Source organism: Oncorhynchus mykiss, chromosome 4 (genome assembly GCF_057628025.1).
Source record: "Oncorhynchus mykiss isolate SJ-2025 chromosome 4, ASM5762802v1, whole genome shotgun sequence".
Classification (NCBI taxonomy): domain Eukaryota; kingdom Metazoa; phylum Chordata; class Actinopteri; order Salmoniformes; family Salmonidae; genus Oncorhynchus; species Oncorhynchus mykiss.
In genome coordinates this window covers 4,650,556-4,673,652 of record NC_143025.1, presented here as the reverse complement: position 1 = coordinate 4,673,652, position 23,097 = coordinate 4,650,556, and the positions used below count along the sequence as shown (strand labels likewise).

The window sequence follows — 23,097 nt, the reverse complement described above, 5'->3', positions numbered from 1 at the left end:
TAGAACCATAGTAAAGACCAGTATGGACTATCAATACAGGTACTGTATGTAGAACCATAGTAAAGACCAGTATGGACTATCAATACAGATAATGTATGTAGAACCATAGTAAAGACCAGTATGGACTATCAATACAAAGTGACCATTTAGAATGAGGCCCAGTTCAATGAGAGGAAGTCTTAACAGAACTGGGGGATGACAGACAGGAAGTGGGGGGGTGGAGATCTAATATATTGTTGTATCAAACACTAAAGCATGATATTGTAATAAATCTACACCCTATTCCCTACGTAGAACACTACTTTAGACCTGGTCAGAAGCACCGTAGTGCACTACGTAGAGAATAGGGAACCATTTGGAACAGAGACAGTAATTCCCCTGAACATCTTCCTCTTCCTCATCTGGTTTCTTGAACAGCCCTTCACTCCTCCCCTCTTCCTCCCCTCCTCCCTTTTCATTCTATTCTATCAGCCACACCACTAGCTCACCTCCACACAATACATTTACAAGTTAAAGACACACCTTGGAATAAATAACAAAGGAAAACTATTACTAGATGAAGTTGAGTGTTTTTTATTATTTCCCATCACCATAAATCATATTTAATCACTGAACAGTAGCAGACCTAACTTCATCTGTTCCTGACTCTGGATAGTGGATTAAAAAGACCATCAATCTCCAATGATATTAAAGTACTATTCTGAACATTACTGATATACTGAGTGGCAAGTCAAGATATCTGCTGGTTTTATTGTTTGGTCAACAGCACCACCTGCTGGACAGGTTTAATGTTGCTGGACTGAGCAGTATGGGAGGATGAAAGATGACACATTTAGGGCCGGTTTTCTGGACATCTACATTGAACATACTGTTTAGTCCAGGACTAGGATTCATCTGTGTCTGGGAAACCAGACCATATAGTTTAGTAGAAAGTAAGTGATACCAGCTTGTAGTGGGCTGACTAGTCCTGAATTGTCCTTTAGTTCCTGGACCATTTTCCATGCAGCTCCAGGTGACAGAGAACACATCAATTAGGACCGAGCCAACAAGCTGATCAATGATACTGAGGAGAATTACATAGAGACAGAGAACCAACTGAGAAAACATATCAATGGTTCTGAATGACAACCAATATACATCAACACCAGACATCATGATTCATGGAAATGTACAAGATTAAAACATTGTATTGAATTTTAATTAATAACAAATCAGTTTACAGTTTAACCAGCTCAGCTATAGACTACACCAGCATGACTAGTATCTATGTGGACCCTACTACAGTATAACCAGCTCAGCTATAGACTACACCAGCATGACTAGTATCTATGTGGACCCTACTACAGTTTAACCAGCTCAGCTATAGACTACACCAGCATGACTAGTATCTATGTGGACCCTACTACAGTTTAACCAGCTCAGCTATAGACTACACCAGCATGACTAGTATCTATGTGGACCCTACTACAGTTTAACCAGCTCAGCTATAGACTACACCAGCATGACTAGTATCTATGTGGACCCTACTACAGTTTAACCAGCTCAGCAGAACCAGCGAGACCAAACCCAGGATAGAGAGGCTGAGTGAATGTGGTCTGGACTCTGTGGAGGAGGGTCATTGTGTCAGAGACACTGTAGAAGGACAGAGTACCTGCCTTGTGATCCAGGTACACTCCTACTCTGGAGGACTGAGGGCCTGATACTTTAGTCTCAACATTATTGTATCTGAAACAATAACCACCTCTATAGCACTTTAAACTCCAGGACTTGTTATTGTGTCCAAATCCACCATCTGTCTCTGTTCTGCTGATGTCTTTATATGAGACTGCTGTAACAACACCACCACTCCTCTCCACCTCCCAGTAACAGCGTCCAGACAGACCCTCTCTACACAGAACCTGCCAGTAGTTGGTGAATCTGTCTGGATGGTCAGGATATGGTTGGACTTGGCGTGTAAAGGTCACCTTTCTGTTCCCTTTAGACAGAGAGAGGTGTGTGTGTGCTGTGTTTGGGTCCAGTGTGAGCTGACAGGAATCTGGGAGAAGAGCAGAGACCAATGAGGGGAGTCAGAACAATAAGTTAAGTCAGATACTGTATCTACCCTGTCTTTGATTAGAGCACAGCAGAGATCAAATCAGAGAAATATGAGGAGTCAGATAGATACCCAGTCTTTGATTAGATCTACTATTGCTATATATTTCTAGAGGGATTGTTAGGAGTGTCAGTAAAAAGAGACTGTTAGTTACTTCACAATAAAGAGACTCACATTGTAACAACTGTTCTCTGGTCTTGGGCTCTGGAGGCAGTACAACATCCACTATATTCACTACAGACACACAAACACATTGCCAGAGAGAGGGAATGTTATCATCAGACCATATTCCACATGTATATGACTAGTAGGGAACTTTCAATGGTCTAAAGTTGATGTTCTTATTGTTTTCAACACACCTGTAGTGGAGATCTTGGTCCATTCTCCTTTAAGGAAGTCTTCTAGTTTCTCTCTCAGTTCAGACACAGTCTTACTCACATCTCCAAAGTACTGAAGAGGACGGACAACGATGCTGGGTAAGTCTGAAGATACACTGATACTGGAGAGAGACTGATACCTCTGGAGAGAGAGAGAGAGAGAGAGACTGATAACTCTGGAGAGAGAGAGAGAGAGAGAGACTGATAACTCTGGAGAGAGAGAGAGAGAGAGAGACTGATAACTCTGGAGAGAGAGAGAGAGAGACTGATAACTCTGGAGAGAGAGAGAGAGAGAGAGACTGATAACTCTGGAGAGAGAGAGAGAGAGAGAGAGAGAGAGAGAAAGAGAGAGAGAGAGAGAGAGAGAGAGAGAGAGAGAGACGGACAGAGAGAGAGAAGGACGGACAGAGAGAAAGAGGGACGGACAGAGAGAAAGAGGGACGGACAGAGAGAGAGAGAGGGACGGACAGAGAGAGAGAGAGGGACGGACAGAGAGAGAGAGGGACGGACAGAGAGAGAGAGACGGACAGAGAGAGAGAGAGAGGGACGGACAGAGAGGGACGGACAGAGAGGGACGGACAGAGAGGGACGGACAGAGAGAGACGGACAGAGAGAGAGAGGGGCGGACAGAGAGAGAGAGGGACGGACAGAGAGAGAGAGGGACGGACAGAGAGAGAGAGAGGGACGGACAGAGAGAGAGAGGGACGGACAGAGAGAGAGAGAGGGACGGACAGAGAGAGAGAGAGGGACGGACAGAGAGAGAGAGAAGGACGGACAGAGAGAGAGAGGGACGGACAGAGAGAGAGAGAGGGACGGACAGAGAGAGAGAGGGACGGACAGAGAGAGAGAGAGGGACGGACAGAGAGAGAGAGAGGGACGGACAGAGAGAGAGAGAAGGACGGACAGAGAGAGAGAGGGACGGACAGAGAGAGATGGGCGGACAGAAAGAGAGAGGGACGGACAGAGAGAGGGACGGACAGAGAGAGAGAGGGACAGATAGAGAGAGAGAGGGACGGATAGAGAGAGAGAGGGGCGGACAGAGAGAGAGGGGCGGACAGAGCGAGAGGGGGACGGATAGAGAGAGAGAGGGACGGACAGAGAGAGAGGGGCGGACAGAGAGAGAGAGGGGCGGATAGAGAGAGAGAGGGACGGACAGAGAGAGAGGGACGGATAGAGAGAGAGAGGGACGGACAGAGAGAGAGGGGCGGACAGAGAGAGAGGGGCGGACAGAGAGAGAGAGGGACGGACAGAGAGAGAGAGGGACGGACAGAGAGAGAGAGGGACGGACAGAGAGAGAGAGGGACGGACAGAGAGAGAGAGGGACGGACAGAGAGAGAGAGGGACGGATAGAGAGAGAGAGGGACGGATAGAGAGAGAGAGGGACGGATAGAGAGAGAGAGGGATGGATAGAGAGAGAGAGGGACGGACAGAGAGAGAGAGGGACGGACAGAGAGAGAGAGGGACGGATAGAGAGAGAGAGGGACGGATAGAGAGAGAGAGGGACGGATAGAGAGAGAGAGGGACGGATAGAGAGAGAGAGGGACGGAAAGAGAGAGGGGCGGACAGAGAGAGAGGGACGGACAGAGAGAGAGAGGGACGGACAGAGAGAGAGGGACGGACAGAGAGAGAGGGGCGGACAGAGAGAGAGGGACGGACAGAGAGAGAGAGAGGGACGGACAGAGAGAGAGAGAGGGGCGGACAGAGAGAGAGAGGGACGGATAGAGAGAGAGAGGGACGGATAGAGAGAGGGACGGATAGAGAGAGAGAGGGACGGACAGAGAGAGAGAGGGACGGATAGAGAGAGAGAGGGACGGAAAGAGAGAGGGGCGGACAGAGAGAGAGGGACGGACAGAGAGAGAGAGGGACGGATAGAGAGAGAGAGGGACAGATAGAGAGAGAGAGGGGCGGACAGAGAGAGAGATGGACAAAGAGAGAGAGGGACGGATAGAGAGAGAGGGACGGACAGAGAGAGAGGGACGGACAGAGAGAGAGGGGCGGACAGAAAGAGAGAGGGGCGGACAGAGAGAGAGGGGCGGACAGAGAGAGAGAGGGACGGACGGACAGAGAGAGGGACGGATAGATAGAGGGACGGACAGAGAGAGGGAGAGAGAGAGAGGGGGACGGACAGAGAGAGAGAGGGAGAGAGGGACAGAGAGAGAGGGAGGGATGGACAGAGAGAGAGAGAGGGACGGACAGAGAGAGAGAGCGAGAGAGAGGGACAGACAGAGAGAGAGAGGGGAGGACAGAGAGAGAGGGACGGACAGAGAGAGAGAGGGACGGACAGAGAGAGAGAGGGACGGACAGAGAGAGAGAGGGACGGACAGAGAGAGAGAGGGACGGACAGAGAGAGAGAGAGAGAGAGAGACAGAGACAGAGACAGAGACATTACAGAGACAGAGAGAGAGAGAGAGAGAGATGGCAGACATGGCTCTCAAAAGACAGGCTATGTGCTCACTGCCCACAAAATGACGTGGAAACTGAGCTGCACTTCCTAACCTCCTGTCCAATGTATGACCATATTAGAGAGACATATTTCCCTCAGATTACACAGATCCACAAAGAATTCGAAAACAAATCCAATTTTGAAAAACTTGAGATTTGTGACCTGTTGCCACGAGAAAAGGTCAACCAGTGAAGAACACACACCATTGTAAATACAACCCATATTTATGCTTATTTATTTTATCTTGTGTCCTTTAACCATTTGTACATTGTTAAAACACTGTATATATATATATATATAATATGACATTTGTAATGTCTTTACTGTTTTGAAACCTCTGTATGTGTAATGTTTACTGTTAATTTTTGTTGTTTTCACTTTATATATTCACTTTGTATGTTGTCTACCTCACTTGCTTTGGCAATGTTAACACATGTTTCCCATGCCAATAAAGCCCTTGAATTGAATTGAATTGAGAGAGAGGGACAGAGAGAGAGAGAGAGAGAGAGAGAGAGAGAGAGAGAAAGGGACAGAGAGAGAGAGAGAGGGACAGAGAGAGAGAGGGGGTGGACAGAGAGAGGGAGGGACGGACAGAGAGAGAGAGAGGGACGGACAGAGAGAGAGAGAGGGACAGACAGAGAGAGAGAGGGACGGACAGAGAGAGGGGGTGGACAGAGAGAGGGAGGGACGGACAGAGAGAGAGAGAGGGACGGACAGAGAGAGAGAGGGGGACGGACAGAGAGAGGGAGAGGAAGAGACAGGACAACATAATGATTGAGATGAATAGTTCCACATGAAGTTAATTTCATATCACATGTAACAAGACAGTTTAGTTACCTGGAGGAAATGGATGTGATCCTCTGTGTGTGAGAGCTGCTCCAGCTCAGTGCTTCTCTTCCTCAGCTCAGCTATCTCCTGCTTCAGTTGCTCCAGGAGTCCTTCAGCTTGACTCACTTGAGCGTTCTCTTGGGCTCTGATCAGCTCCTTCACCTCAGAGCTCCTTCTCTCAATGGAGCGGATCAGCTCAGTAAAGATCTGATCAAAGTCCTCCACTGCTGACTGTGCAGAGCGCTGGAGAGAGAGAGAGACAGAGAAAGAGAGTGAGACAGAGAGAGAGAGTGAGACAGAGAGAGAGAGACAGAGAGAGAGAGTGAGACAGAGAGAGAGAGTGAGACAGAGAGAGAGAGTGAGACAGAGAGAGAGAGTGAGACAGAGAGAGAGAGTGAGACAGAGAGAGAGAGAGACAGAGAGAGAGAGACAGTAGGTTCAGTAGCCTCTCTGCACCTCATTGAGTCAGAACTCAGTGCTCTCCAAGTCCACCAGGACTTGTCCTCCCACCTGGACAGAGAGGTACAGAACACCTCTTGGTCCTGCTCTACTCTCCTCCCTCCTGGACAGACAGGTACAGAACACCTCTTGGTCCTGCTCTACTCTCCTCCCTCCTGGACAGACAGGTACAGAACACCTCTTGGTCCTGCTCTACTCTCCTCCCTCCTGGACAGACAGGTACAGAACACCTCTTGGTCCTGCTCTACTCTCCTCCCTCCTGGACAGACAGGTACAGAACACCTCTTGGTCCTGCTCTACTCTCCTCCCTCCTGGACAGACAGGTACATAACACCTCTTGGTCCTGCTCTACTCTCCTCCCTCCTGGACAGACAGGTACAGAACACCTCTTGGTCCTGCTCTACTCTCCTCCCTCCTGGACAGACAGGTACAGAACACCTCTTGGTCCTGCTCTACTCTCCTCCCTCCTGGACAGACAGGTACAGAACACCTCTTGGTCCTGCTCTACTCTCCTCCCTCCTGGACAGACAGGTACAGAACACCTCTTGGTCCTGCTCTACTCTCCTCCCTCCTGAACAGACAGGTACAGAACACCTCTTGGTCCTGCTCTACTCTCCTCCCTCCTGGACAGACAGGTACAGAAAACCTCTTGGTCCAAGATGATGATATGATATATATATATATATAAGAGGACTGGCCACCCCACAGCCTGGTTCCTCTCTAGGTTTCTTCCTAGGTTTTGGCCTTTCTAGGGAGTTTTTCCTAGCCACCGTGCTTCTATCATGGAATATCCCTCTCTCTCCGGCCACACAGACCCCCGGGGTTAACTCGATATTATCTGTGTCATTTATAGCCTGGCACAGATAGTAAAACTACATTAAATACAACGTTAACTAGATATTATCTGTGTCATTTATAGCCTGGCACAGATAGTAAAACTACATTAAATACAACGTTAACTAGATATTATCTGTGTCATTTATAGCCTGGCACAGATAGTAAAACTACTGTAGCGACCCGCACAGACAGCTGTGTGTTATGTGTTCGGCTAGTAGGTGGTTGTGTTGTACTTACCAGTTCCCAGTGTTCGCGGGGTCCGACATGCCAATCAACCTGCTATCTGCCAATCACAGGAATGCCTGGGATGTTCTGATGCCGGGCATCCTGGTGGTTGGCGGAGTGGCGTGGAGGGGGCGGGGCATTGGAAGTTAAGGTTCAGCCTTTGTTCTCTCTCTTACGTCTGGGCTTCACAAGAGAAGGTCCCGATTGGCTTGTGGGGTATCTTTCATTTATTTGGCGTGAGCTAAGGCCAAACAGTAGCCTGTGTAAAGTTGCTAATAAACCGTCAATTCGTAACTCAATCCTCTGTCTGGACAATTGTTCCTTTATGATCTAGTCAGGTCATTACACTACATTAAATACAACGTTAACTAGATATCATCGCCACATAACTTATGTCGAATTTAAAAGACACCGTTACCGTTAGTAACGTCTGTTACACTGTAACTTACAGGCAGCCTCACATAAAAACCTATTGGTTAACAAAGCTTTGATTATGACCAAAGTCTATAGTAGTGAAAACTCTCTCTCTCCATTCTAACTTACCACACATTCACATCACTGCCTCGACATGAATTTGTCCTGTCAGAGCCGTTTCCTGTCCGTTAACTGTTAACAGTCTCGAGCCACAGCTTAACCAATGAGCTACAAGGAGGACTGACAGTCACGAGCGGTGCAGCAGCCTCTGCAGCAGCAGCCTCCCCCGGGTCCTAGTGCCCGCCCGGTAAGACGGTTAAGATGCGATGGAACGGAGAGAAAATAAATCACAGAGAAAATATATTGACTGATATATTGAATTGTTTAGGGAAGCTTTAGCTTTGGCTTTAATACATTCTGAAAATACTTGAAAACCAAAAGAGAAAAGAATAGTAGCCCTCCTCAGGAACAACAAAACCCTCACAGACCAACTTCTTCTTCTATGATCTAATGGAGGTCCTCAAACCACCTTTAAAAGTGCATGGCGCCACCTACTGTTCTGGAGTGTGTTCAATCAGGGTTTACACCACTCTAAATCCTCCTACCTAACTCAGTACTTCTGAGAAAATAAAAGAGTCCTACTAACTTAACTTCTAATAGACCCTCCCCATCCCCCAAATTCCTTCCAAACTCTCCCAACCCTGTCCAACCCCAATGACACTTCAATCTTTCCCTCTCTTCAACATCCTTATAACAATATCACAACACATACAAGTCTTGATATTACCTCAACTAACCTATGACCCCGTGCATTGACTCTGTACCGGTTCCCACCTGTATATAGTCTGATTTTAGTCTCACTATTGTTACTGCAGCTCTTTAATTACTTGTTACTTTTAATTCTTATTCTTATCCATATATATTTTTTTGTTAGTTAGGATCTCGTAAGTAAACATTTCACTGTAAGGTAAAAACACCTGTTGTATTCAGCATTTCACTGTAAGGTAAAAACACCTGTTGTATTCAGTATTTCACTGTGAGGTAAAAACACCTGTTGTATTCAGTATTTCACTGTGAGGTAAAAACACATGTTGTATTCAGCATTTCACTGTAAGGTAAAAACACCTGTTGTATTCAGCATTTCACTGTGAGGTAAAAACACCTGTTGTATTCAGCATTTCACTGTAAGGTAAAAACACCTGTTGTATTCAGCATTTCACTGTAAGGTAAAAACACCTGTTGTATTCAGTATTTCACTGTGAGGTAAAATCACCTGTTGTATTCAGCATTTCACTGTCAGGTAAAAACACCTGTTGTATTCAGTATTTCACTGTCAGGTAAAAACACCTGTTGTATTCAGCATTTCACTGCCAGGTAAAAACACCTGTTGTATTCAGCATTTCACTGTCAGGTAAAAACACCTGTTGTATTCAGTATTTCACTGTGAGGTAAAAACACCTGTTGTATTCAGTATTTCACTGTGAGGTAAAAACACCTGTTGTATTCATCATTTCACTGCCAGGTAAAAACACCTGTTGTATTCAGCATTTCACTGTCAGGTAAAAACACCTGTTGTATTCAGCATTTCACTGCCAGGTAAAAACACCTGTTGTATTCAGTATTTCACTGCCAGGTAAAAACACCTGTTGTATTCAGTATTTCACTGCCAGGTAAAAACACCTGTTGTATTCAGCATTTCACTGTGAGGTAAAAACACCTGTTGTATTCAGCATTTCACTGTGAGGTAAAAACACCTGTTGTATTCAGCATTTCACTGTAAGGTAAAAACACCTGTTGTATTCAGCATTTCACTGTGAGGTAAAAACACCTGTTGTATTCAGCATTTCACTGTCAGGTAAAAACACCTGTTGTATTCAGCATTTCACTGTCAGGTAAAAACACCTGTTGTATTCAGCATTTCACTGTGAGGTAAAAACACCTGTTGTATTCAGCATTTCACTATCAGGTAAAAACACCTGTTGTATTCAGCATTTCACTGTCAGGTAAAAACACCTGTTGTATTCAGCATTTCACTGTCAGGTAAAAACACCTGTTGTATTCAGCATTTCACTGTAAGGTAAAAACACCTGTTGTATTCAGCATTTCACTGTGAGGTAAAAACACCTGTTGTATTCAGCATTTCACTGTCAGGTAAAAACACCTGTTGTATTCAGTATTTCACTGTCAGGTAAAAACACCTGTTGTATTCAGCATTTCACTGTGAGGTAAAAACACCTGTTGTATTCAGCATTTCACTGTAAGGTAAAAACACCTGTTGTATTCAACATTTCACTGTGAGGTAAAAACACCTGTTGTATTCAGCATTTCACTGTGAGGTAAAAACACCTGTTGTATTCAGCATTTCACTGTAAGGTAAAAACACCTGTTGTATTCAGCATTTCACTGTAAGGTAAAAACACCTGTTGTATTCAGCATTTCACTGTGAGGTAAAAACACCTGTTGTATTCAGCATTTCACTGTGAGGTAAAAACACCTGTTGTATTCAGCATTTCACTGTAAGGTAAAAACATCTGTTGTATTCAACATTTCACTGTGAGGTAAAAACACCTGTTGTATTCAGCATTTCACTGTGAGGTAAAAATACCTGTTGTATTCAGCATTTCACTGTAAGGTAAAAACACCTGTTGTATTCAGCATTTCACTGTGAGGTAAAAACACCTGTTGTATTCAGCATTACACTGTGAGGTAAAAACACCTGTTGTATTCAGCATTTCACTGTAAGGTAAAATCACCTGTTGTATTCAGCATTTCACTGTAAGGTAAAAACACCTGTTGTATTCAGCATTTCACTGTGAGGTAAAAACACCTGTTGTATTCAGCATTTCACTGTGAGGTAAAAACACCTGTTGTATTCAGCATTTCACTGTAAGGTAAAATCACCTGTTGTATTCAGCATTTCACTGTAAGGTAAAAACACCTGTTGTATTCAGCATTTCACTGTGAGGTAAAAACACCTGTTGTATTCAGTATTTCACTGTGAGGTAAAAACACCTGTTGTATTCAGCATTTCACTGTCAGGTAAAAACACCTGTTGTATTCAGTATTTCACTGTCAGGTAAAAACACCTGTTGTATTCAACGCATGTAACTAACCTACACTCATTAAAACCCCACTACCACATTCCACTACTTTGACCCTATCTGCTCCATCACCATGACAACTAACCCTACACTCATTAAAAACCCACTACCCCATTCCACTACTTTGACCCTATCTGCTCCATCACCATGACAACTAACCCTACACTCATTAAAAACCCACTACCCCATTCCACTACTTTGACCCTATCTGCTCCATCACCATGACAACTAACCTACACTCATTAAAAACCCACTACCCCATTCCACTACTTTGACCCTATCTGCTCCATCACCATAACAACTAACCTACACTCATTAAAAACCCCACTACCCCATTCCACTACTTTGACCCTATCTGCTCCATCACCATGACAACTAACCCTACACTCATTAAAAACCCACTACCCCATTCCACTACTTTGACCCTATCTGCTCCATCACCATGACAACTAACCTACACTCATTAAAAACCCACTACCCCATTCCACTACTTTGACCCTATCTGCTCCATCACCATGACAACGACCTGGGAGGACGGGACACCACCACTCAACACACCCTGGAACTCTTCTGAAGTCAAATCTCATATGACCAAATTCTTCTCTGGTTCTGAACTCTTCTCCACACCTTCTACCTCACTGAACTCTCCCTCATTCATTTCCATTTCACCTCCAGGACTCAGTCTGGGGCACGACTCACTCTGTTTGCACTTGAATTATAACATTTGAAATGTCTCTATTCTTTTGAAAATAAATGTTGTTCAATGTTTACTGTTCATTATTATTTTACTTGCTTTGGCATAGTAAAGATATGTTTCCCATGCCAATAAAGACTTTTGAATTGAATTGAGAGAGAGAGAGACAGCTCCATGTTAATGTATAGGGGACATGAGTCGTCATGGTTACTCATGGTTATGTGATGAGGCAGCCCAGTCGGTTACATGAACCAGTCTATTCTCTGAAAGGGGTCCAGACAGCCTGTTCCCAACAGTGGGTCCAGTGGGATTGGATAGGGGCCCCCCTCTCTCTCTCTCTCTCTGACTGGAGGAGAGAAGTGAAATGGTGTGTCTCCTCTGGTCAACAATACTCACCTTGAAAGACTCCACAGCCTGTTGGAGCTCCTTCAGCTCCTTCTCTCTCTCCTGGAATCTCTGCTGGACCTTCTGCTGATTCATCCCCAGCTGCCTCTGTGGAGAATCACTCTTCAATGAGCTATCAAGCTTTATTAGTCCAGTAGATCAATAGTATAGTAATGTGACATAGGACCCATAGAGAGGAAGGTCTACAATCCTGAGGAAGTCCCTTTACAATATGATATTATGTTGCTATGTGAATCATTATAGTTTTTATGGTAGGCCTACATGTATCAAGGGGTTGAGACTGAACTTTGGACTCATAAAAGGCCATTCAGAATGATAATAGTGTTTGACTTTAGAAAAATGTGATACATTTGGAGAATCTGGGTTAACATATCTATATACTCAAGGTTTGTGTTCATAATTGTGGATCCATTTCATATTGTATATAATATAATGATCTCATATTCAAACAGATTTAGTTCCTACTGTATCTTTAATTCCTTGTTTATCAGACAGTCACCAACAAGTTGTTCTGGTCTTACCTGTTTCTCTGTCCTCTCTGCTGCAGCTGACACTGTATCATGGCCTTTATGTTCATCCATTGTACACAGATAACAGATACACTGCTGATCGGTACGACAGTAAACCTCCAGCAGTTTGTCATGATGAGAGCAGATCTTCTCCTGTAGTTGTGCCGTGGCTTTGACCAGCTTGTGCTTCTTCAAAGCAGGAGATTCATAGTGAGGTTGGAGGTGAGTCTCACAGTAAGAGGCCAGACACGCCAGACAGGACATGAGGGCTTTCTGCTTTCTGGTCCCAGTGCAGACATCACACGCCACATCTCCAGGTCCAGCATAGCACAGAGCAGGAGGGGGAGCAGCCTGTAGTCCTGTCTTCCTCAGTTTCTCCACCAGCTCAGCCAACATGTTATTTTTCCTCAGATTAGGCCTTGGAGTGAAGGTCTCTCTGCACTGAGGACAGCTATAGACCCCTTTCAGATCATCCTGATCCCAGCAGCCATCAATACAGATTCTACAGTAACTGTGTCCACAGATAGTAGTGACCGGCTCCTTCAGTAGATCCAGACAGACAGAACAACAGAACTGGTCCTGGTCCAGCAGAACTCCCTGTTGAGCCATTTGGACGGTTGTTCACTCTCACACAGACAGACGACACAGACACTCTGATCAGTTTCGTTTCCTCAGAAGAGAGTTTGTGGGAAGGGGAGGGACTTCCTGGTTCTGCCAGAGGGCTGGGGTTAGAGGGAGGGAGGGGTTAGAGGAATGGAGGAAGAGAGAGAGGAACTGCATGCAACAGCAAGAGGGAGACAAATAGTTTTGTTACTTCCTCAATCAGCCTCTGAGGAGGTTTAACTTCTCTACCTGACGGTCTCATTACAACAGGCTGCCCTGGTGGGTCTGATACAGGAGTGTCTGGGCTTCTCTACCTGACCCTCTCATTACAACAGGCTGCCCTGGTGGGTCTGACACGGGTGTGTCTGCGCTTCTCTACCTGACCGTCTCATTACAACAGGCTGCCCTGGTGGGTCTGATACAGGAGTGTCTGGGCTTCTCTACCTGACCGTCTCATTACAACAGGCTGCCCTGGTGGGTCTGATACAGGAGTGTCTGGGCTTCTCTACCTGACCGTCTCATTACAACAGGCTGCCCTGGTGGGTCTGATACAGGAGTGTCTGGGCTTCTCTACCTGACCGTCTCATTACAACAGGCTGCCCTGGTGGGTCTGATACAGGAGTGTCTGGGCTTCTCTACCTGACCGTCTCATTACAACAGGCTGCCCTGGTGGGTCTGATACAGGAGTGTCTGGGCTTCTCTACCTGACCGTCTCATTACAACAGGCTGCCCTGGTGGGTCTGATACAGGAGTGTCTGGGCTTCTCTACCTGACTGTCTCATTACAACAGGCTGCCCTGGTGGGTCTGATACAGGAGTGTCTGGGCTTCTCTACCTGACGGTCTCATTACAACAGGCTGCCCTGGTGGGTCTGATACAGGAGTGTCTGGGCTTCTCTACCTGACCGTCTCATTACAACAGGCTGCCCTGGTGGGTCTGATACAGGAGTGTCTGGGCTTCTCTACCTGACCGTCTCATTACAACAGGCTGCCCTGGTGGGTCTGATACAGGAGTGTCTGGGCTTCTCTACCTGACGGTCTCATTACAACAGGCTGCCCTGGTGGGTCTGATACAGGAGTGTCTGGGCTTCTCTACCTGACGGTCTCATTACAACAGGCTGCCCTGGTGGGTCTGATACAGGAGTGTCTGGGCTTCTCTACCTGACGGTCTCATTACAACAGGCTGCCCTGGTGGGTCTGATACAGGAGTGTCTGGGCTTCTCTACCTGACCGTCTCATTACAACAGGCTGCCCTGGTGGGTCTGACACAGGAGTGTCTGGGCTTCTCTACCTGACCGTCTCATTACAACAGGCTGCCCTGGTGGGTCTGATACAGGAGTGTCTGGCTTCTCTACCTGACCGTCTCATTACAACAGGCTGCCCTGGTGGGTCTGACACAGGAGTGTCTGGGCTTCTCTACCTGACCGTCTCATTACAACAGGCTGCCCTGGTGGGTCTGATACAGGAGTGTCTGGGCTTCTCTACCTGACCGTCTCATTACAACAGGCTGCCCTGGTGGGTCTGATACAGGAGTGTCTGGGCTTCTCTACCTGACCGTCTCATTACAACAGGCTGCCCTGGTGGGTCTGACACAGGAGTGTCTGGGCTTCTCTACCTGACGGTCTCATTACAACAGGCTGCCCTGGTGGGTCTGATACAGGAGTGTCTGGGCTTCTCTACCTGACGGTCTCATTACAACAAGCTGCCCTGGTGGGTCTGATACAGGAGTGTCTGGGCTTCTCTACCTGACCCTCTCATTACAACAGGCTGCCCTGGTGGGTCTGATACAGGAGTGTCTGGGCTTCTCTACCTGACGGTCTCATTACAACAGGCTGCCCTGGTGGGTCTGATACAGGAGTGTCTGGGCTTCTCTACCTGACGGTCTCATTACAACAGGCTGCCCTGGTGGGTCTGATACAGGAGTGTCTGGGCTTCTCTACCTGACGGTCTCATTACAACAGGCTGCCCTGGTGGGTCTGATACAGGAGTGTCTGGGCTTCTCTACCTGACCGTCTCATTACAACAGGCTGCCCTGGTGGGTCTGACACAGGAGTGTCTGGGCTTCTCTACCTGACGGTCTCATTACAACAGGCTGCCCTGGTGGGTCTGATACAGGAGTGTCTGGGCTTCTCTACCTGACGGTCTCATTACAACAGGCTGCCCTGGTGGGTCTGATACAGGAGTGTCTGGGCTTCTCTACCTGACCGTCTCATTACAACAGGCTGCCCTGGTGGGTCTGACACAGGAGTGTCTGGGCTTCTCTACCTGACCGTCTCATTACAACAGGCTGCCCTGGTGGGTCTGACACAGGAGTGTCTGGGCTTCTCTACCTGACGGTCTCATTACAACAGGCTGCCCTGGTGGGTCTGATACAGGAGTGTCTGGGCTTCTCTACCTGACCGTCTCATTACAACAGGCTGCCCTGGTGGGTCTGATACAGGAGTGTCTGGGCTTCTCTACCTGACCGTCTCATTACAACAGGCTGCCCTGGTGGGTCTGACACAGGAGTGTCTGGGCTTCTCTACCTGACCGTCTCATTACAACAGGCTGCCCTGGTGGGTCTGATACAGGAGTGTCTGGCTTCTCTACCTGACCGTCTCATTACAACAGGCTGCCCTGGTGGGTCTGACACAGGAGTGTCTGGGCTTCTCTACCTGACCGTCTCATTACAACAGGCTGCCCTGGTGGGTCTGATACAGGAGTGTCTGGGCTTCTCTACCTGACCGTCTCATTACAACAGGCTGCCCTGGTGGGTCTGACACAGGAGTGTCTGGGCTTCTCTACCTGACCGTCTCATTACAACAGGCTGCCCTGGTGGGTCTGACACAGGAGTGTCTGGGCTTCTCTACCTGACCGTCTCATTACAACAGGCTGCCCTGGTGGGTCTGACACAGGAGTGTCTGGGCTTCTCTACCTGACCCTCTCATTACAACAGGCTGCCCTGGTGGGTCTGATACAGGAGTGTCTGGGCTTCTCCACCTGACGGTCTCATTACAACAGGCTGCCCTGGTGGGTCTGACACAGGAGTGTCTGGGCTTCTCTACCTGACCGTCTCATTATAACAGGCTGCCCTGGTGGGTCTGATACAGGAGTGTCTGGGCTTCTCTACCTGACCGTCTCATTACAACAGGCTGCCCTGGTGGGTCTGATACAGGAGTGTCTGGGCTTCTCTACCTGACCGTCTCATTACAACAGGCTGCCCTGGTGGGTCTGATACAGGAGTGTCTGGGCTTCTCTACCTGACCGTCTCATTACAACAGGCTGCCCTGGTGGGTCTGATACAGGAGTGTCTGGGCTTCTCTACCTGACCGTCTCATTACAACAGGCTGCCCTGGTGGGTCTGACACAGGAGTGTCTGGGCTTCTCTACCTGACGGTCTCATTACAACAGGCTGCCCTGGTGGGTCTGACACAGGAGTGTCTGGGCTTCTCTACCTGACCGTCTCATTATAACAGGCTGCCCTGGTGGGTCTGATACAGGAGTGTCTGGGCTTCTCTACCTGACCGTCTCATTACAACAGGCTGCCCTGGTGGGTCTGATACAGGAGTGTCTGGGCTTCTCTACCTGACGGTCTCATTACAACAGGCTGCCCTGGTGGGTCTGATACAGGAGTGTCTGGGCTTCTCTACCTGACGGTCTCATTACAACAGGCTGCCCTGGTGGGTCTGATACAGGAGTGTCTGGGCTTCTCTACCTGACCGTCTCATTACAACAGGCTGCCCTGGTGGGTCTGATACAGGAGTGTCTGGGCTTCTCTACCTGACCGTCTCATTACAACAGGCTGCCCTGGTTGTTCTGATACAGGAGTGTCTGGGCTTCTCTACCTGACCGTCTCATTACAACAGGCTGCCCTGGTGGGTCTGATACAGGAGTGCCTGTCTGTCTGCTCACACTCAGGTACATGGAACACGTGTCTCCTATTTCTCCTGTACGTAACTCCCTCAGGTGTCATTACATCCTGTGACCTGGTTGCCACTGTTTTCACCACACAGGCCTCAACGCTCCATGTTTTCCCATCATGCATTTCCCCCCCTATCATTTGGACTGAGATCACGGAGCACCTTGGACCCTTTGTCATAGTACCTTTTCTGTTCCCTCTTTCCTCTCCGTTAAGAATCACCTCGTCCTGCTGCTCTGTTTCTAGGAGGACAACCTAGTTTGGAGTTTCCTGTTGAACAACAGCTCTGCAGGAGACAGACCATGTTTTAGTGGAGGAGCCCTCTAGTTTAACAAAGCTAGATACGGATCTGTCTTTGAGTCCAGAGCTTTCTTAAGCAGTAGTTTGACTGTTCTGACACCGTTCTCCTCTAACCCATTAGACTGTGGGTATGGTCGGCTTGAGGGGACATGCTTGAACCCCTACAGCTGATCAAAATCGCTGAAAGCTGAACAGCTGAACTATGAGGTGTTGTCTGTTCGGACTACCTCTGAGACCTCATGACGAGCAAAGAATGACTCAATGTGAGTTATCAGCTGAACTGTGAGGTGTTGTCTGTTCGGACTACCTCTGAGACCTCATGATGAGCAAAGAATGACTGAATGTGAGTTATCAGCTGAACTGTGAGGTGTTGTCTGTTCGGACTACCTCTGAGACCTCATGATGAGCAAAGAATGACTGAATGTGAGTTATCAGCTGAACTGTGAGGTGTTGTCTGTTCGGACTACCTCTGAGACCTCATGATGAGCAAAGAATGACTGAATGTGAGTTATCAGCTGAACTGTGAGGTGTTGTCTGTACGGACTAGCTCTGAGACCTCATGACGAGCAAAGAATGACTCAATGTGAGTTATCAGCTGAACTGTGAGGTGTTGTCTGTACGGACTACCTCTGAGACCTCATGATGAGCAAAGAATGACTGAATGTGAGTTATCAGCTGACTAGCAGTAGTGTCCTTCAGCAAAGCTGTCTGGGTAATGAGAGTCCATTAGTAGAACATGGTTCTCTGCCTCCAGAGAACAGACATCTAGTTCTACTTGGTCACATGGTCCTAATACCTCTTCTTCCTCAACCCTCATTGGCTCTTTGCTTTGTTTTGACCTGTATTTCTGGCATGTTCCACAGGCTCTGACTGTCTGCTCTATATCACCATTCATCTTGGGCCAGAATAACACTGCTTCTGTACGTCGTTTTGACTTTTCCATCCCTAGATGGTCCTGGTGTATTTTGATCAGCATGTTTGTCTGTAATTCATGAACCCTGAAACAGACAATCAACCATAAGGGTATAGCTTGTACAGACCACCTGCATGTTATGGTTCTGAGTACAGATATCAGGGTATAGGTCAACTCCCTCCAGTACAGACATCTCATCCCTGTATTGACCATAGGGTATAGGTCAACTCCCTCCAGTACAGACATCTCATCCCTGTATTGACCATAATGGTAGGGTAAAGGTCAACTCCCTCCAGTACAGATATCTCATCCCTGTATTGACCATAATGGTAGGGTATAGGTCAACTCCCTCCAGTACAGACATCTCATCCCTGTATTGACCATAATGGTAGGGTATAGGTCAACTCCCTCCAGTACAGACATCTCATCCCTGTATTGACCATAGGGTATAGGTCAACTCCCTCCAGTACAGACATCTCATCCCTGTATTGACCATAGGGTATAGGTCAACTCCCTCCAGTACAGACATCTCATCCCTGTATTGACCATAGGGTATAGGTCAACTCCCTCCAGTACAGACATCTCATCCCTGTATTGACCATAATGGTAGGGTATAGGTCAACTCCCTCCAGTACAGACATCTCATCCCTGTATTTACCATAATGGTAGGGTATAGGTCAACTCCCTCCAGTACAGACATCTCATCCCTGTATTTACCATAATGGTAGGGTATAGGTCAACTCCCTCCAGTACAGACTTCTCATCCCTGTATTTACCATAAGGGTACAGCTTGTACAAGCCACCTGCATGTTTTGGTTCTGAGCTGTCAAAAGCTCTGGACAATGTGTCTGCCACTGCTGACTAGCAGTAGTGTTCTTCAGCAAAGCTGTCTGGGTAATGAGAGTCCATCAGTAGAACATGGTTCTCTCCCTCCAGAGAACAGACATCTAGTTCTACTTGGTCACATGGAATTTATCACATGCATATGACAGTGTCAATGCCTCTTTGTCAATCTGATCATAGTTCCACTCAGAAGTTGTCAAGACACCTGGAGTCATATGTGACTGGGCTTCATCTAGTGTCATACTGCTGTAACAACACAGCACCTAAACCTGCTTTAGAGGCATCTGGACACCACCTAGTGTCATACTGCTGTAACAACACAGCACCTAAACCTGCTTTAGAGGCATCTGGACACCACCTAGTATCATACTGCTGTAACAACACAGCACCTAAACCTGCTTTAGAGGCATCTGGACACCACCTAGTATCATACTGCTGTAACAACACAGCACCTAAACCTGCTTTAGAGGCATCTGGACACCACCTAGTATCATACTGCTGTAACAACACAGCACCTAAACCTGTTTTAGAGGCATCTGGACACCACCTAGTGTCATACTGCTGTAACAACACAGCACCTAAACCTGCTTTAGAGGCATCTGGACACCACCTAGTATCATACTGCTGTAACAACACAGCACCTAAACCTGCTTTAGAGGCATCTGGACACCACCTAGTATCATACTGCTGTAACAACACAGCACCTAAACCTGCTTTAGAGGCATCTGGACACCACCTAGCATCATACTGCTGTATTTACACAGAACCTAAACCTGCTTTAGAGGCATCTGGACACCACCTAGTATCATACTGCTGTAACAACACAGCACCTAAACCTGCTTTAGAGGCATCTGGACACCACCTAGTGTCATACTGCTGTAACAACACAGCACCTAAACCTGCTTTAGAGGCATCTGGACACCACCTAGTATCATACTGCTGTAACAACACAGCACCTAAACCTGCTTTAGAGGCATCTGGACACCTCCTAGTATCATACTGCTGTAACAACACAGCACCTAAACCTGCTTTAGAGGCATCTGGACACCACCTAGCATCATACTGCTGTAACAACACAGCACCTAAACCTGCTTTAGAGGCATCTGGACACCACCTAGTATCATACTGCTGTAACAACACAGCACCTAAACCTGCTTTAGAGGCATCTGGACACCACCTAGTGTCATACTGCTGTAACAACACAGCACCTAAACCTGCTTTAGAGGCATCTGGACACCACCTAGTATCATACTGCTGTAACAACACAGCACCTAAGCCTGCTTTAGAGGCATCTGGACACCACCTAGTATCATACTGCTGTAACAACACAGCACCTAAACCTGCTTTAGAGGCATCTGCTGAGATGTTGGTGTTGAGCATCACAGAACCTCAGTACTGGATCATACATGATCAATGCCTTGAGCTGCTCCAACTCTTTCTGCTGATTACTGTTCCAACACCAGTCTGTAGTTTTACACAGTACACTTCTCATCTGACTCGTGGGAGTTGACAGACTAGTTACACATTTGCCCACATAGTTAACCATATCTAAGAACCTTTGTACACCCTCTTGATCGGTAGGAGGTGGCATGTTCTTGATGGGCGTCACTTTGCTCTCGTCTATCTGAACACCTTCACATGTTAGTTTATCACCCAAGAAGGTGATTTGTGTCTTTCTGAATTGCCATTTGTCTGTGTTTCTCTTTAGTCCGTTATCTCTGGTTAGATCAAGTGCTGTTTTCAACCTGGTGTTGTGTTCTTCCACAGTCTGACTCCATATTAACACATCATCAATGGACACTGTGGTGCCTGGCACACTCTCAAATATCTGTTGGACTGTCCTATGAAAGACTTCTGGTGCTGAAGTGAGACCAAACGGGAGCCTTTTAAATGAGAACCTACCAGAAGGAGTATTGAAAGTAGAAAGCCTTGTCCTCTCCTTGTCTAGACTGATCTGCCAAAACCCTGATGAGGCGTCTAGCTTTGAGTAGTATTTATCCCCTGTTATGTCCCTGAATATCTCCCCTCTGGTAGGCAGCAGGAAGTGTTCCCTTGTCAACATGAGTCATTTCACCAGATGAACCCGTTTCACAAGACAAGTAAGTTACATGACTTTACCTGAATAGTGTACAGTATATAGTGATGTACCTGTACCTGAATAGTATACAGTATATAGTGATGTACCTGAATAGTATACAGTATATAGTGATGTACCTGGATAGTATACAGTATATAGTGATGTACCTGTACCTGAATAGTATACAGTATATAGTGATGTACCTGAATAGTATACAGTATATAGTGTTGTACCTGAATAGTATACAGTATATAGTGATGTACCTGAATAGTATACAGTATATAGTGATGTACCTGAATAGTATACAGTATATAGTGATGTACCTGGATAGTATACAGTATATAGTGATGTACCTGAATAGTATACAGTATATAGTGATGTACCTGGATAGTATACAGTATATAGTGATGTACCTGGTCACCATTTCCTCCACTGTCCTCTCCTGCTGGTCAGTATATCATTCCTGTCCCTCACCATTTCCTCCACTGTCCTCTCCTGCTGGTCAGTATATCATTCCTGTCCCTCACCATTTCCTCCACTGTCCTCTCCTGCTGGTCAGTATATCATTCCTGTCCCTCACCATTTCCTCCACTGTCCTCTCCTGCTGGTCAGTATATCATTCCTGTCCCTCACCATTTCCTCCACTGTCCTCTCCTGCTGGTCAGTATATCATTCCTGTCCCTCACCATTTCCTCCACTGTCCTCTCCTACTGGTCAGTATATCATTCCTGTCCCTCACCATTTCCTCCACTGTCCTCTCCTGCTGGTCAGTATATCATTCCTGTCCCTCACCATTTCCTCCACTGTCCTCTCCTGCTGGTCAGTATATCATTCCTGTCCCTCACCATTTCCTCCACTGTCCTCTCCTGCTGGTCAGTATATCATTCCTGTCCCTCACCATTTCCTCCACTGTCCACTCCTGCTGGTCAGTATATCATTCCTGTCCCTCACCATTTCCTCCACTGTCCTCTCCTGCTGGTCAGTCAGCACACGACCACCACCATGGGGTCTTCTGTCTATTCTGAGGGTAGAACAGAGTTTACTGTCAATAGATCCTACTGGAACAATCCTGGAACATGTTGACATGCATTACAATATGTCATTTCCTGTAAAGGTAACGCATAGTGCACATCCTGCTGACTTACCGCTTTTCTTAGTGAAATGTTCTCATGATGGAATTTGCCAGTTGATCTTTTCAGATTGGGGTGAACTAATGTGTCAGCCTCTGTCATGGTGAGACCTCTGTTGACCACATGATCAACGACGATGGACCGGACTTCATTAGATACAACAGTTCCCTGCTCCCTGCCTCCATCTCTCTGATGTCCACCTCTCTGAGGGCTCCTTAGAGAGGGCTTCATGTTTTGAGTTTGTACTAAGAGGTGTGAAATGTAGCTTTCCTTCTCTACTCCTCACAAATGTAAAAGCATTGGATTGGTGTTGACATGGGGTAGAGGGAGTTTACATAAACCAGTCATTTCCTTTAAATCCATGAAGGGAAGTGGACAAGTTCACACTTAGAAAGGATAGATAATTGTTACACACCTCATGTGTTCTGATAACTACAGGAATGAAACCAGATTGAGGTTGTCTGCTTTCCACACACACACACACACACACACACACACACACACTGATACACACACACTGATACACACACACTGATACACACAGAGAGAGAGAGAGAGAACATCAGGTATAGTTGTGGAGATGAGGGAATATGTGATCAGAACCCCTCCAGTCTGGTTAACCACAGTCAGGTCCAGTATGGACTATCAATACAAGTCACCATTCAGAATGTGACCCAGTTCAATGGGTCTGAACAGAACTGGGGGACGTCAGACATCAAGTTGTCGAAACACAACTGGAATATAATTAGTTTGTGATTCATTGTTAATGGATTTTCAATGAGGAACACAGAGGAACAACCCTGACAACACACATAACAAAATAACACTAAAAACAAAGGGGGAGGAAACCACTAAAGTCATGACCATATTGTCATGTTGTAATGACAGGGAGAAACCATCTAACATCTAGAACACTACTTTAGACCTGGTTATAAGAAGCCTAGTGCACTA

The 23,097-nt window shown here is 46.8% G+C and overlaps 1 protein-coding gene across 4 annotated transcripts in view; it reads right to left on the bottom strand.

Moving 5' to 3' along the window:
- The window catches only part of LOC118947091 (E3 ubiquitin/ISG15 ligase TRIM25-like), a 91,879-nt gene extending 78,770 nt beyond the window's left edge, over positions 1-13,109 (bottom strand). Inside the window, exons 1-6 of one of the 4 annotated variants that reach the window (XM_090230844.1) lie at positions 12,397-13,109; positions 11,867-11,962; positions 5,750-5,983; positions 2,452-2,611; positions 2,267-2,326; positions 558-2,035 (exon numbers count right to left, since the gene is read on the bottom strand). In XM_090230844.1, coding sequence (XP_090086970.1) covers positions 1,527-2,035; positions 2,267-2,326; positions 2,452-2,611; positions 5,750-5,983; positions 11,867-11,962; positions 12,397-12,993 — 1,656 coding nt within the window. In that variant the 5' untranslated portion in view covers positions 12,994-13,109 and the 3' untranslated portion in view covers positions 558-1,526. Of the gene's footprint in view, positions 1-557; positions 2,036-2,266; positions 2,327-2,451; positions 5,372-5,749; positions 5,984-11,866; positions 11,963-12,396 lie in introns of those variants that run through there. The other 3 variants (XM_090230845.1, XM_090230842.1, XM_090230843.1) reach the window with 3 other exon arrangements.
- Positions 13,110-23,097: the final 9,988 nt, after the last annotated feature.